The sequence below is a fragment of the Choloepus didactylus genome, chromosome 23 (genome assembly GCF_015220235.1).
Source record: "Choloepus didactylus isolate mChoDid1 chromosome 23, mChoDid1.pri, whole genome shotgun sequence".
In the NCBI taxonomy this organism is placed as follows: domain Eukaryota; kingdom Metazoa; phylum Chordata; class Mammalia; order Pilosa; family Megalonychidae; genus Choloepus; species Choloepus didactylus.
Genome location: NC_051329.1, coordinates 11,769,607 through 11,786,087, shown reverse-complemented (window position 1 = coordinate 11,786,087; position 16,481 = coordinate 11,769,607). Strand labels below are relative to the sequence as shown.

The window sequence follows — 16,481 nt, the reverse complement described above, 5'->3', positions numbered from 1 at the left end:
TATGATAGGAAAGGCCAAGTGGAAGCCACTAGAATTGTCCCTACCCAGCAAAATAACAAATCAGAAGCAATACCAGATTCCTGAAGGGATTTCAGAGATTAATGCCACTTTTAAGGACTTGAAGGATGCAGGGGTGTTGACTGCCACTACAACTCCAATCAACTCTCCTATTTGGCCTGTGCAGAAAACAGATGGATCTTGGAGGATGACAGTAGATTACTGTAAATTTAACCAGGTGGTGACTCCAATTGCAGCTGCTGTTCCAGATGTGGTATCATTGCTTGAGCAAATCAACACATCCCCTGGTATCTGGTATGCAGCTACTGACCTGGCAAATGCTTTTTTCTCAATTGCTGTTAGTAAGGACCACCAGAAACAGTATGCTTTCAGCTGGCAAGGCCAGCAGCTAACAGTCACTGTCCTACCTCAGGAGTATATCAACTCTCCAGCCCTATGTCATAATTTTGTCTGCCGGGACCTTGATTGTTTCTCCCTCCCACAAGACATCAGACATTATATTGATGATATCATGTTGACTGGACCTAGTGAGCAAGAAGTAGTGACTACTCTAGACTTATTGGTAAGGCATTTATGTGTCAGAAGATGGGAAATGAATCCAATAGCCAAAAGGTGGAAACAACCCAAGTGTCCATGAACAAATGAATAGATAAACAAAATGTGGTACAGACACACAATGGAATATTATTTGGCCATGAGAAAAAATGAAGTTATGAGACATGTTGCAACATGGACAAACTTGAAAACATTACGCTCAGTGAAGTAAGCAAAGCACATAAGGACAAATATTGTGAGATATCACTTAAAAGAGATGACTGGAAATAGCAAAGCCTCAGAGAAGAAAGTAGATCAGAGGTTACCAGGGGATGAGGGGGAGAATAGTAGGGGCATTGTTTGTCTGAAGGAAAAAAAAAAAGATAAAGTGGTGTGTGATAGGATTGAGTTCCTCAAGGGTAGGAATATCAAAAGAAAATAATAATAGTAGGAGAATACTTAAAGTAATTTTAAAATAATATTGGACTGGGGGAAGACTAACAAAAAAACCCCACAATTCTTCATTGAAAAAATCCACACCAAGAGTCAAAAGGCAAAAATACACTGGAGAAAATATTTGCAACACCTATGTATGGCACAGGGCTAATTTCCTTAATATAGAAAGAGTGGCTGCAAATTAATAAGAAAAAAGACTAACAATCTGAACAGAAATGGGCAAAGGACATGACCAGAATGATCAAAGGAAAAGAATACAAATTGGTCTTAAACAGGTGAAAATATGCTTAGTTATGTGTTTCTTATTAAATCTCATTTATAACTTGGGAAGCACAAATTAAAGTTACACAGAGATAACTTTTTCACTATCTGATTGCCAAAGAGCCAAACATTTGAGAACATTCTCTGTTGGCAAGGGAAATTGGCATTTGCACACACTGTTATTGGGAGGGTAAACTGGTACAACCTTGGTGAAGTGTAATTAGGGAATATTTATCAAGCTATTAGGCTAAAAAAGCAACTTACAAAAGTATGTGAATAGTTTAACATTTATATAAATTTTAAGAGAAACACAACAATATCATATATTGTTTATGGATACATACATATGAATTAATAATGTTAAAACAGGGAAGAAAGGATACCTGCCAATAGCAGAACAGGGAGGTTAGGAGAGGAGGGAGTGAAGAAATGTACATGCAGTATCATGTATGCTTGCAGAACGTTAACATTTGTTAAATCTGTGTGATAAGTATGCATGGATATTATTCTATTTACTTTTACATATGTTTGAAAAATGTTTCAAATATATTTTATATTGTATGTTTTCAACCATATTTAAAAAATAAAAACATATAGTTTATAGAGGGATCTTATCAGGATGATGGGAATGTTCTAAAACTGGATTATTGTAATGACAACACAAATCAGTAAATGTACCAAAAATCATTGCATTGTACATTTAAAACAGGTAAATTTTATGCTATGTAAATTATACCTCAATAAAGGTGAGTATAAAAAATATATACATGCTGCTTCCTAGCTGTCATTTTTTTTTTTCCTCTTTCTTTTGCCTCTCTACCTTCTTTGACTCTCCCTCCTGCTGTGTGGAAGAAATGTAGATGCCCTTATATAGATAGTGGTGAAGGTGGTGAACTCATAAATGTATGACCATGCAGAGAACCATCGATTATTTACTTGGGATGGAATGTATGGTGAGTGAACAAAACCATGTTAAAAAAAAATGGGTTGATGACAAAACCTCGAGGGCAATATACTGAGTGAAATAAGCCAGACACATAAGGACAATTATTGCAGGGTCTCACTGATAGGAACTAATTATAATATGTAAACTCATAGACGTGGAATATAAGGTACCAAGATATAGGACGAGGCTTAAGAATGGGGAGTGGTTGCTTAGTATGAGCAGAGTGTTCAATTAGGATGAACTTAAATGTTTGGAAATGAACAGGGGTGTTGGTAGCAAGATGTGAGAATAACTAACAGCGCCGAATGGTGTGTGAATGAGGTGGAAAGGGGAAGCTCAGAGTCATATATGTCACCAGAAGGAAAGTTGGAGGTCAAAAGATGGGAATGTATAAAACTGAATCCTATGGTGGGCAATGTCCATGATCAACTGTACAAATACTAGAAATCGCTTCCATGAACCAGAACAAATGTATGACAATACAATTAGAAGTTAATAATAGAGGGGCATATAGGGAAGAACTATATACCTATTACAAACTATATACTACAGTTAGTAGTATTTCAACATTTTTTCATAAACAGTAACAAATGTACTATATCAATACTAAGAGTCAACAATTGAGGGGGGTTGGTTAGGGATAGGGGAGAATTAGAGTTTCCTTTTCTTTTTTTCATCTTTCACTTTATTTCTTGTCTGGAGTAATGAAAAGTTTCTAAAAATTGAACAAAAATTAAGTATGATGGATGCACAGATGTAATTGTATGGTATCTGAACAATCTCAATAAAAATGAAAATATATATATATATACATACACAAATATAGCTTTTAAATGCATCTCATGTTTTATTAAACAAAAACAACACAGTTAAAAAGAGATCCATTCTTTCTGATTTGTAAAGTGACCTGGGCAATTTGGCATTCACGAGCCACCTGGTAGACAGCTCCTGCATAGTGGTGCTGCCTCATTCCTATCCCCTCTTTTTCTGATGGGGAAACTGAGGCCAAGGGTCACACCATGAATTACTGGCCAAACAAGACCATAATTCAGATTCTCCCAACTCTTACTTCTGTGTTTCTTAGGTTCCGTGTTTCTCTGTCTTGGTTTCCGTCCAATTTAACTTTGCACCTACTTTGTACTGAGATCTGTGGGGGATTCCAAGATCCAAGATATTATTCCTACCAGGGGGGCATGGTATGTTAGACTTGGGTATAATTCCTTCTTTGTTGCCCTTAAGTATCAGAGAAGTGATTTCTACAGTTTTAAAAGACAAGAGTAACAATACTAATATTAGAGATAATAATAATACCTGAGTTCTGTTGAGTGCTTTGCTTCTGCCTGCTTCTGTATACGGATTGTAGCATTTAATCCTCACATAACCCTATAAGGTAGCCTCTTATTTTCATAATTTTACAAATGCAGAAACCAAGGCTTGGAGCCATTCAGTCACTTGCTTAGGATCACACAGTTGATAAACATCAGAGCCTGGATTTGGACCCAAACCTGATTGATTTCTGAGTCAGAGTTGCTGTTTATTCTACTGTCAAAAGTGCAGGAAACCAACCATGAAAATTGTGAAAGACGTCACTACTCTGTTTATTCTGTGAAGGATTAGGATTAGATATTGGGACATATCCATCAAGATAGAAAAGAAAAACAAAGAAAAGCTAGAAGAGTCACCAGGTGGAGACACCTGGCCACAAGCACCACACACAAGTAATGGGGCCCACCTCTCTGTATCCCCCAGCTATTCAGGCACAATCCACCCAGGGAGACGGTTTCTCACCAGGGCAAATCTGATACCAAAAAGGATAGCAATGAGGGATGTACCATATGCTAAGTAAAAAAAATGGAAACCACCATTTAATGAGCACCTACTGTATGCCAAGCACTTTTCCATAGTTATCTCTTAGAGTTCTGAATTGTATAACAAGAAGGATGGGCTTTGTCTCCCTTGCTGGTCACTGCATCTGTCACCTGAAATGATTCAGGCCTGCCAAAGGGTGTGGAACCTACCTCCCAAGGAGCAGGTAAAGACAGGCCTGCAGCTGGTCACTGCCTAGGCCTTAGGGCCTGAGGTCAGGGGGTAGGAATGGGAAAAAAGAAAGGCCAATTCATCCCACTTGGATGCCAAACAGGCCTTCAGGGTGTAGGGAAACATATCCTACCAAGGATGGGATGTGGGGATTGACAGGCCTCTGTTAGCTTGGTCCCTAGCATGCAGGGGCCCTGCCAAGTTCGGAGAGCTGGCTGCCAAGCCCTATCAGGGTTCTCCTGTGGCCAGGACAGCAAAAGAGAACCTAAGCACATAACTGAGCAACCAGTCCTGGCCAGGAGCCGCAAACATGACCCCCTTGAAAGCACTGTATTTTTCCACCCTGGGAAATTCTGGAGACGCAGGTGACTCACCGTTCTTTTCATCTGCACCCAAGATGAACCCTAGGCCTCCCCCCTCCTCTCCCCCTTTTCAAGCCCCACCTCAGCCCAATCACACTTGGACATGTCATATCAGAGTCATCCTGGGGTCAGCTTACCTGAGACTCCTGCCTTTCATTCTCGATGGTTAGCATGATTTCAGGAGCAGAGAGCTCTCACTAAGACAGGGTGGCCAGATTTAGCAAATCTGGAGGTCCAGTTAAATTCGAATTTCAGATAAACAATGGAGACTGGTTTTGTCTAAGTATGTCCCAAATATTACGATGTAATTTATCTGGCAACTCCACCTTGCGAGTATTTAAATGCCCTCCATTGACTTTGAGCAGGGGTTGGCAAACTTTTTCAGTCAAGAGGCAGACAGCAAATATTTTAGGCTTTTGGGCTGTATGGTTTCTGCGGCAACTACTCATCTCTGCCATTGTAGCTTGAAAGCAGCCATAGATAATGCCTAAATGAATGGGTGTGGCTGTGTTCCATAAAATTTTATTTATGGACCCTGAAATTTGGACTTTATATAATTTTCAAATGTCATGAAATATTACTCTTTTTTTGATTTTTTTTTCCAACCACTTAAAAATGTAAAAACTATTCTTTGCTCACAAGCCTTACAAAACAGGTAGCAAGCTAGATTTGGCTCATGTGTCAGTTTGCCAACCCCTGACCTAGAACATAAAGTTTGATTATCAATTCTGAATCAGGATCACCAGGAGGGCTTCTAAAAACATAGATTCCTGGGTCCTAGCCCCAGAGTTTCTGATTCAGTAGGTTTGGGGCTGTGCTGAAATGTGTATTTCTAGTAAGTTCCCAGGTAACGCTGACGCAGTTGATCAGGCAACCACATTTAGAGAACTATTAACCTAGAATACCACTTCCTTTTACTCTCAACCTTGAAATTCTGGCTGGAGTATTTGAAAGCTTCCTTGGCCTTGGAAATCGTTTCCACAAATATCACAGATTATACCTTGATTAGAGGGGCCTCTGTTCTCAATAAAAATTTTTCTGTGCTCTTGATACTGGAATTTTCTCTTTTAGTTAGCCCAGGGACAGAGTTTGGGATGAGTGTTTCTAGTGCATTTCATTTTTTAAAATAGCTTCTTCCCTGACTATTAAAAATGAGGCATTTAAAAATAACCTTTTAACTTTAGAATAATTTTGGATTTGTAGGTAAGTTGCAAAGAAGGTAAAGAAGAGTCCCCACATGCCCTTTACCCAGTCTCCCCTAATGTTAACAGCTTATATTAAGTACTACAGGGCATTTGCAAAACTAACACACTGACATTGGTATGACACCATTAAGTCTAGACTTTATTCGGACTTCACCTGCTTTTCTACTAATGTCCTTTTTTCTCTCAAGATCTCAACCAGGGTATCTCAGGGCATTTAGTCATGAATCTCCATAGTCTCCTCTGATCTGTGACAATTTCTCATTGTTTCCTTATTTTTCATGACCTTGACAGTTTTGAAGAGTACTGGTTGGACATTTTGTAGAATGTCACTCAACTTGGATTTAATGTTTTCCTCATGATAGTTTGGGGTTATGGGTTTTGAGGAAGAATATTCAGAGGTGAACTTTCACTTCTCATCACATCATGTCATGGAGAACATGTTACCACCATGACTTATCACGGCTAATGTTACCCTTGATCACTTAAACAAGGTGGTGTTCTCCAAGTGTCCCTACCGTAAAGTGATTATGTTCTCCACACTCTATTCTTCACCAGCTGATCACTAAGTACAGCCCACACTCAAAGGGAAAGGATTAAGCTCTACTATCTGAAAGAGGGAATATCTATATTTTGCTTGCAATTCTTCTATAAGGAAGATTTGTCTCTTCTCCTTCATTTATTTAATTATTCAATCATTTCTTTATATCAGCATGGACCCATGTATATTTATTTTATATTTTGGGTTATAATCCAATGCTGTGTTATTTATTTTGTTGCTCAAATTGTTCTAGTTTTGACCTTTCGAAGGTTTTTCAGGATGGCTCCTGTGTCCCTTTGACATGTTCCCCAACCTCTTCTTTTTTGAGCACTTCCCTACTTTCTGGTACTACAAGGTGCTCCAAGCTCATCTTGTATGTTCCCTGTCCCAGCCCTAGAATGAGCCATTTATTCAAGGAGCCCTCATTTCCTTTTTTGGAAAGGTATTAGAAACCAAGATTTGGGCATTGGGTGTGCTAAATGATATTAAAATACAGGTTTTGTTTTAGTTTTTAAACAATTCAACAATGAGGAAAAGTTTAAAGAATAAAGTAAATAGACACCTAAGTTCTACCATCACGAGACAAGGAACCACAACATTTGTAAATGTCCTTTCAAGCATCTCTTGTAGGTACATGTGGCATCTATCTATCTATGCTAGCTATATGACCATCCAGCCACACAATTTGATTATGCTATATTTACTCTTCTATAACCTGCTTTATAAAGCCAACATGTGGTAGGCATCTTTCCATGCCTATAAATGAAGCTTTGCTTCTTGGATTTTAAAGGCAACCTTTTTTCTTGTTTCAGCAGTATAACATAATTTATTTCACCTGTCCCTACTGATGGGCAGTTAGGACTAAAGGACTGTTTGGAAACAACCTCTACTTTATATTTTCTGCCCTCTGCTGATTATCCGCCTTAGAATAAATTATTAGATTAAAAGGTTTGAAGTTATTTACTTTTTCTGTTATTGCCATTTTTGTAAATGTGAATTTTCAGTTTTTTTTATTTACAAAAGCAATGCATGCTCATTGTAAACAAACCAAACAGTGCCAAATGTGTATAAAGTAAAAAGTGAAAACATCTTCTAACAGAGTACCATTGGTAATAGTTTGGTGTAATTGCTACGAGTGTGGATTTGGAAGTCAGATCACCAGAGGTTTTACAACAGACTACCGGGTGATCTTAGGAAAATTGCCTCACAGCTCTCTGCATCAAAATTCTCATTTAAAAGTGAGGATTAAAATAGTACCATAGTGCCCTTTCCACAAGCTGTGAGAGGGAAATAAGCTGATGTACGTAAGAGAGCTTACTACAGTATCTGGCACATAGTAAGTTTTCAATAAATGCCCACTATAATAATTATTGTTACTATTGTCTGTACAGCTTTTTTTTCTAGGTATACATATTAAAAACTGTAACAACAATAGCTAACCTGCCCTTCTGATGCATTCTAAAACTTCTGCTCTAGATCCCTTAATTAGTATTTTTCAAAGAGAGGGTGCCAGATCATATATAACATAATGATTTGGAAGGCTGGGTTAAAAAGGCACATTTCTCTAAGTCTAGAACTATTGGATCAGAACTGTGAGGAAACTCATATTTATCAAGTTCCCCAGGTGGTCTGGTGCCCACTAAAGTTTGAGAACCATTGCCTTGGACACTAAAAGGCCCAGAAAGGGAAAGAGAGGGAACATCAGAAGAAAGGATGAACCCCAGTAGGTAAAGGTTGCTACTGGGACACTGCACTGGGTCTGAGACAATGTAGTGGAGGGGCTGACTCCATCATCTCTACTCAGAAAGACTTGAATTTGAATCACAGCTACCAGTTGTGTGGCCCTAAGTCACATCCTCACTGAGATTAGCCTACTTGCCTGGCTCCCTCCCTCTGTTATAGCCTTAAAATCTTTGCCAAATGTCACTTTCTCAGATAGACTTTCTCTGATCACACAATTTAAAATTGTTTACCCCCTTCCTAGCCCTTGCTTTACTTTTCTCAGTAGCATTTATCACCACCTAATATACTATCTATTTTACTTATTTGTTTATCTTCTGTCTCCCCTCACCAAAAGTAAAGCTCCATGAAGGCACTGTCTATTTTATTTACCTACTGCACTATCCTCTACTCCTAAAGCAGCATATGCTACATAATGGGCCCCTCAATAACTAATTGTTGCATGAATAAATCCATTTGTAAAAACAGAGATAATAATAGTACTTCCCTAGGTAGCATCAGGACTGTTATGAGTATTAAATCAGTTAATACAATTAAAGAGTTTACAACACAGCGTCTGGGCACACAGTGAACTACGATCATTCTAGGATACTTCTTAGATGGCTGAGCCCCAGGAGAAGGGCGGAGGGTTTCGAATTTTCCTGGCAGACTTTTACTGTTGACCTTTCCTCTATTTTCCTCTGGTCACCCTCCCAGGGAGTTCCTGGTTCGTCAACTATTAATCCAAGACAGGTCTAATCGGTCCTTCAGAACAGAAGATAAACAGGATAAACAAGAGCACCAGAGCCCTAATTCTTACTAAACGTTTTTTTCCTCAGTACCTCACTTGCCAGTCGGCGACTCTGAAGGGATTTAAAAAGCAACAGCCGATCCTTGTGGTCAGGTTGATAACAACAGCAACCGGGAACAGAAACTTCCATCCAAGCGAAGATTAGAAGCTTCCCTTTCCGCGTTCAGCTGCATCGCGGACCCGCGACTATCACGATAGAAGAGCCAGAACCGCGCTGGCCCTTTAACAGCCCCTTCCCGAGGGCCCGCCCTGCGCGTGCGCATTGCGTTTCTGTGCTTGTCATCATGGCGACGCGGGGCCATGTGCAGGACCCTAACGACAGGCGCCTCCGGCCCATTTATGGTGAGTGCCTGGGGCCAGCCGGGCCACCTGCCTGACGCGCCGAGGGCTGCCGAGGCCGGGGCGGAGGCCCGGGAGGGGCGCCCAGGGGGTGGGCGCGGAACCGACGGTCGCGGGGATACGGGCCGCGCGGGCCTCTAGGCCGCAGCCGCGGGCCTCGCGTAGGAGCCGGCCCGGTTGCCCTGAGCCCTGAGGAGGCAGGGCGACGAGGTCGCGACAGCGGTGGGGCGGCCGTGTCGGCCAGACGGGCAGTCCCCGTGGGTCGCTTCTTCTCTCAAAAACCTGAGCTACCCACAGGTTGCGTTGTTACGGCCTCTCCAAGAGAAACCAGAGATAACAGGGGAAAGCCTGCTGGGCGTGAGGGTGGGACACCTGACCTGAGGAAAAGTTCCTTACTGAAGATTCTCTATTTGCGCGAACGGACTTTAGCGGGTTGTTGGACTAGCTGGGCGTGGGCGCACATGGAAAAACCAAGGACCAGAGAGGGGAAGGGGCTGACACAAGGTCACCCACATCAAGTCAGGAGCAGGTCGGGGACTCGACGCTCCCAATTCCTAGCTCTTTGGTAGAGAAACAGCTGCTCTGGACTCACGTGGGAGGCGGGGTTGGAGGGGGGTAGTGTCTTGGGCCCAGAATAACGGTGAGGAGACTGTGGTAGCGCATGTCAGAGGGGGCTTGCAGAGCTGCTGCAGGGCTTTTGCTTTCTGCAGCTTCTGTGGTTTTTTCTGCAGCTTCCCTTCTGCGTGCTTAGTGGGTCCTCCTCCGCAACACTTACCTCAGCCCGCAAGCTTTAAGACCTTGATATCATCCTGCTACCCTGGTTGTGAAAAATCGTAGATTTGAGTCTGGGAGAAACATGTTATCAGTAACTGAGATGTTCTGTAATTGGACAGTAGCACCTTTTACGTTTCCTTTCCTTTAGATGGTCTTGGTGCATCTTAGTTATTGTTGAGGAAGCTTCAAGGTCAGTGGTGTTTGCAAAATTAAACTTCATGTCTGTAATGTGAACGTTACTAAATGAAAGCTTCTCTGTATGACTGAGATAATATAATATTTTTTGAGAGGTGAGGGTGACTGTGTTTCTGGCACAATTGGTCCTACTTTTATTTTGCAATTCGCATGATGCTTTACTCTCACATCTCATTTAATTCTAACAAACCAGCGAGGTGGGTAAGAATAGTAATGATTAATGTGTATAATACTGCTAATATCAGGCATTGTCTTTGGCCTTTTATATGGGTTATCTCATTTAATCTGCATGATATTCTCATGAAGTGGATACTGTTTTTTCCAATCTCCACCCGCTACCCCCCTCTTTTTTTTTTTTGTTTTACAGATGAGGAAACTGGTGCTTTTATTGATGTGTAATTTGTCTAAGGGCACTCAGCATTTGGTGGAGCTAGGATTTGAACCCCTGTGGATTGTTGCAGTCTCACCCTCTTAATCACTGTACTAGAAACCACCTCACTTGGCTCTGAGGGCACTGACTTGCCTAAGGTCACAAAGATGGCTGAGATTGGATCTGACTTCCATTTCTGTGGGAGTGTAAAATCTCATGGCCTCAAGTATATTTATTCAGAGGGCAGAGATGATGTATACAAGATGGGTGATTGAGGGTAAGAACTGAAACGAGCAGTTTGTGACATAGCTGTGTGCAACAGCTGCATGCAGACTTTTTTTTTTTTTTAACTATAAACACTCCTTATTTTTAAGAATAATTGGATTATTAAAGTTTTACTTGAAGACCAAAGAAAATGCTTTTGGTCCTGTAAGTCATTTAGAATTAGTAGTGCTTTGAACTATCCAGGAAGAAAAGCCATGTCCATTTTACATTGCTAGACATCAGGATATGTTAATCAGAACTGCCATGTCATATTCTCAACACAGAAGTCAGACTTATGTAGCTTTTGTTACAGCTACATGGGAAAAGGATTAGAAGAGGCCTTCTTTAGGAATTTGAGAGTGATTAATATAAACTAGCAGGAAAAGGAAAAGAAAAGTTACGGATTGTCTTTAACTTCAGCACTTGAACTCTAGACTTTGGGACAGCCCCTCATTTTGTTGTTGAAATAAAGTAGTATCCTAAACCACTATTGTTCCTTGAATTCAGACATTCGTTAGCTGACAAACGAACAAGCTCTTGCATGGTGGTGCGTGCCCATCAACCGAAAGTTCAGCTGCCAGCGTTGAGTACTTTCTTGTGCTAACTACTGTATGAGGTAGGTAAGATTATTGTGAACAGAGGAGGAAACTGAAACCCAGGAAGATAATTTGCTCAAGGTTGCAACTAGTAAGTTGTAGAGTTGGGATTTGAACCTAGGCATTCTCACAGGAGAGCCCAGCTCTTTACCAAGGTCAGATTCAGCAGCATCACTATCTTTGTACAGCAGTATTTATACTGCCAAGGTTTCAGGATTTTGCAACTCTGGGAAACCTTGCCTAGGACCTCAGCTCTTGCTGGGTATTGTTAAGGGTAGAAATGAACAGGGCTATGAGGGTAATTCATTGTGAAATTGTGGTGGGTTGAGATGTCCATTGGAATTGAATGCTACTTGCGGTGTCTAGGTTTGGAATATCTTTTCTGTGCATGAAATTTGCTTAGTTGAAACATCTTCACAGGGCATCTTGCATTACTCATCATAAGCTGATAAGTTTGGGTATTGCATTTTTGGTTTTTGAAAAACTCCACCAGTGATCTTACTGGAATCCTATTTGAATACTCATTCTTCTTTTGCCAAAATTATTCTCTTATGATCAGTGGTTCTCAACAGATTTTTGTTTTATGTGACTTGGTGAGCCTCAGTGCTTTCCTCTACCATTATGATTAATTTTTAAATGTTTTTAATGTTATGGGGTAGAGGAGGGGTGGAGAGAGACAATAAATATTTGGTTCTATTTTATTAAGGCAATCTAATCCCTCCTCCCCATGCTTCTAAATAATTTGAAGTGATGGTCCAGTGTGATGCTTTATAAATATGTATAGAATATATAAATTGCTAGGTCAGCAATGGCAAAATAGGAATAGAGGAATTTCAATGTAGAAAAAATACTCCCACTGTCTTTAGAACACATACACTTACACACACAGATTTATATTGGCTTTTCTGGACACAGGGTCCTTTAACCTGTTTCACTGACCTGCAGTCTTGCTCTAGCCTCGATCAGGTGTAACTTATTTCCCGTTTGTGTTTTCCTGAATGATAATCATTTTTTTTTTGGTGAGTACAAACACTTGGGTGCCTGGCCAAACTGCAGCTCAGGTAATTATTCTGCTGTAGTTTATTAGTAAAAAAAAACTCCCCGGTCTTCCATCAAATGTGGTATTCTGAGCCTTCTGTTGGGCAGTGTTGCACTATGAGCCTTGTCGTGTTTTGCCCCAGGAATGGCCAAGTGTCTTGATGAATGAAGGCTATCTTGCCTTTCTGTAGAAAAGTCACTTGGTACAACTTCTCTCTCTCTCTTTTTTTTTTTTTTTTAACAAGAATGAAATTTTTATCAGTTTTAAGTGGAGTTTATAACACTAAGAGATAAAATGTTAACGAACACAATAACAAATGGACATCTGATTGGTATGTGGCAGTATCCTGTACACTTCATATTGTTTTTGTTTGTTTGTTTGGCACAACCTCTTTTTCTCTGTTCTGAAAACATGACCCTTTAAAAAGCCCTGACTTGTACTTTAAAAATTTAAAAACATTTTAAAAGAAAGATTTTAATGCATAGAACATTCCTGGAAGAATAAACAGGCAGAGTTTTTGCTCTCTAGGAGCTTATAGTCTTGACATATTTTTAAATGTTGGCATGCCTGATCATTACAATTTTATTAAAAGCTTTGAAGGAAAAGTAGAGATTGCCATGAGTGAAGGTGAAGAAAAGATTCCCTGCAGAAGTGACTTTTTTTACTTGGGATATGACAGAAGTACAGGGGTGATAAAGATGGGCAGAGAGTTAATGCATGTGTGAGACCCTGAGAAAAGGAGCTTGGTACATTTGAGGACCTAAGAAGAGGCTGTGTAGTTAAGAATCTAGGGACAGGGAAAGGGGAAGTGAGCTGAGGCTACCGAAGTAGATGGGGGCTCGGCTTTGTAAGCCATTTTAAAGACAGTAGAGAGCATTGAAGGGATTTAACCGGGAGAGTGATGTGATCAGTTCTGCAATTTAAAAAGTTAGTTCTAAATGTTGTGTGGGAAATAGTTTAAACAGGGACAAGTGGAAAATGTGAGGAGATCATTTAAGAGGCATTATTCACTTATAAGTTCAGCCCCCTCAACCTTGCATGCGGTTGGTATTCAACAAGTTTGTTGACTCAAAAATGTTTCAACAATATGTGTTCATGGTAAAAGCAAAACTCCTATTTAGGATTTTTTAGCAAAGGACATTGTAATTTAAAGATGAAGCTCTCTTTTGTTATTTTTCTAAATTGGAGCAATATCTTTAGTAGTCTCTGAAGCTCTCATAGGAAGTGGAAACGGTGCAGATTATCATTTCAGCTGCTCTGGAGACCACAGCAGCTGCAAGAACTTATAACTTAAAGGCTTTTTTTAAATTTTATTTTTATTTTTATTTTTTATTTTTAAGGCTTTCTTTTTTTTTTATTTTCATTTTATTGAGATATATTCACATACCACGCAGTCATACAAAACAAATCGTACTTTCGATTGTTCACAGTACCATTACATAGTTGTACATTCATCACCTAAATCAATCCCTGACACCTTCATTAGCACACACACACAAAAATAACAAGAATAATAATTAGAGTGAAAAAGAGCAATTGAAGTAAAAAAGAACACTGGGTACCTTTGTCTGTTTGTTTCCTTCCCCTATTTTTCTACTCATCCATCCATAAACTAGACAAAGTGGAGTGTGGTCCTTATGGCTTTCCCAATCCCATTGTCACCCCTCATAAGCTACATTTTTATACAACTGTCTTCGAGATTCATGGGTTCTGGATTGTAGTTTGATAGTTTCAGGTATCCACCACCAGCTACCCCAATTCTTTAGAACCTAAAAAGGGTTGTCTAAAGTGTGCGTAAGAGTGCCCACCAGAGTGACCTCTCGGCTCCTTTTGGAATCTCTCTGCTACTGAAGCTTATTTCATTTCCTTTCACATCCCCCTTTTGGTCAAGAAGATGTTCTCCGTCCCCCGATGCCAGGTCTACATTCCTCCCCGGGAGTCATATTCCACATTGCCAGGGAGATTCACTCCCCTGGGTGTCTGATCCCACGTAGGGGGGAGGGCAGTGATTTCACCTTTCAAGTTGGCTTAGCTAGAGAGAGAGGGCCACATCTGAGCAACAAAGAGGCATTCGGGAGGAGGCTCTTAGGCACAATTATAGGGAGGCCTAGCCTCTCTGCAGCAACCGTCTTCCCAAGGGTAAAACCTATGATAGAGGGCTCAACCCATCAAACCACCAGTTCCCTATGTCTGTGGTCATGTTAGCAACCACGAGGTGGGGTAGGCCAATACCCCTGCATTCTCCACAGGCTCCTCAAGGGGGCACTACATCTTTTTTTCCTTGTTTTTCTTTTTTTTTTTAACTTTCCCTTCTTTTTTAAATCAACTGTATGAAAAAAAAGTTAAAAAGAAAACAAACATACAATAAAAGAACATTTCAAAGAGTTAAGGCTTTCTTTTTAATTTGCAAGACTGATAACTTCCCTTTTGTTAGCATCCCTGAGTATTGGAAAAGGAATGCCCTGGGCCTCTTCTGTTTGGCAAGTAGACCCTAGGCCTGCATGTGTGCAGGGTCTACTGCTTTTTGCATCTCCAAGAAGAGGAGCTTCTATTTGAAGTGTTACCCAGGGGTGTGGCTCATTCATTCAATAAATTTTGTTAATCTCTAGCTAGTTCTTCTGTGGAGTCAAAGCTACAACCAATGATTTAACCCAATGTTTCCCAAATTTCTATCATTCTTTTATCTAATCTGATGTTTTTGCTATATTCTAGTATTACATGTACTGTTATTTACTTAATATTTTTCTTTAGGTTGACTTTTTAACTGACATCTATTTAGGATAATTTATATCACTACCATTAATGGAAAACCTGTATCACTTGTCCGGAGAGAATAAGACCGTAAAAATAAGTTCAGTGAAAACAGAACAATATTACTAAAGTCTTAACTAGATTCTGACCCTTGTGACGATCTGAGACCAGATTGGTTGTAGTTAAAAAAAGACATTAGCTGAAGTTCTTTTACGTGCTACAACAAAGATGAACCTTGAAGACGTTGTGCTAAGCGAGTAAGTCAAACACAAGAGGATAAATATTGTACAATGCTATTTATGCAGAATGTCTAGAATAAGCAAATTCATAGGGAAAGTAGATGAGAGGTTACCAGGGTTTTCAGGGAAGGGGAATTACTGCTTAGTGTGTACAGAGTTTCAGTTTTGGGTGATGAAAAAAAAAGTTTTAGTAATGGAAGGTGATGATGGTAGCACAACATTTTAAAGTAATAAATGCTACTGGATTGTACACTTAAAAATTGTTAAAATGGCAAACTCCATATTATATATATGTTATTACCACAATTTAAAAAAAAGACAATACCAAAAAACCAAGTGTTAGAGAAGCAATAGACAGGCTAGCACCAATCTGAGACTCCTTAATGTAAAGGATATGTTAGAAAATGTATTAACTTTCTCACTGTATTATCTAGTGCTGTCTCCAAGAACCACCTAAAACGTTGATTTGGAGTGGTACTTGCTTTAGGAACATTGCTTTAACCACTGCATCATAATCCTATTATTTCCTCTGCCTGATTTGTGAATGGCTGATTTTGGCTAACCCCTTGTTAATTAAGGGAACAACACCAATCTTCATAACCAAACTGCAGTTACCCTTCAGAAAATTTTTAAAAAAAAAGACTTACTAAAGAGACAGGATATCATTTTATTGAACAGTTTTCTCCAGGGTCTAAATAATTTATATTACATAACCAGTAATGTAAATGGAAATAAACTTTCCCCAAAGGCCAAGCAACCCAATTAATCGGTAATTACCTAGGTTCCCAGGAAAGGGGAACCTGACATTAGGGGAAATGTTATGGAGTGTTTTAGTTAAAACTTTTGCATGCTAGGAACAGAAACCCATTTGCATTAGCTCAGGCAAAATGGGCTGGCTATAAATGCTTGTGGGAGCCCTGGGCAATAATGCAGTGCCCTAGGGCCTCATGGGAGAGCCTCTCAGAAACTGAGGCTCCTTTCTCAGTTGCTCATCTCTGGTTTTCTTGATGTGTCTTATTATTTTCAC

At 39.9% G+C, this 16,481-nt stretch overlaps 2 protein-coding genes across 2 annotated transcripts in view; one reads left to right on the top strand and one right to left on the bottom strand.

Annotated features, from left to right (window-relative positions):
* The window catches only part of TRAFD1 (TRAF-type zinc finger domain containing 1), a 39,690-nt gene extending 30,628 nt beyond the window's left edge, over nucleotides 1-9,062 (bottom strand). Inside the window, exon 1 of the mRNA XM_037816636.1 lies at nucleotides 8,919-9,062. The gene's annotated coding sequence lies outside the window, so the exon portion shown is untranslated. The remainder of the gene's footprint in view (nucleotides 1-8,918) is intronic.
* The window catches only part of NAA25 (N-alpha-acetyltransferase 25, NatB auxiliary subunit), a 75,736-nt gene continuing 68,273 nt past the window's right edge, over nucleotides 9,019-16,481 (top strand). The window contains exon 1 of the mRNA XM_037816633.1: nucleotides 9,019-9,229. Within this exon, the coding sequence (XP_037672561.1) occupies nucleotides 9,172-9,229 (58 nt within the window). The 5' untranslated portion in view covers nucleotides 9,019-9,171. The remainder of the gene's footprint in view (nucleotides 9,230-16,481) is intronic.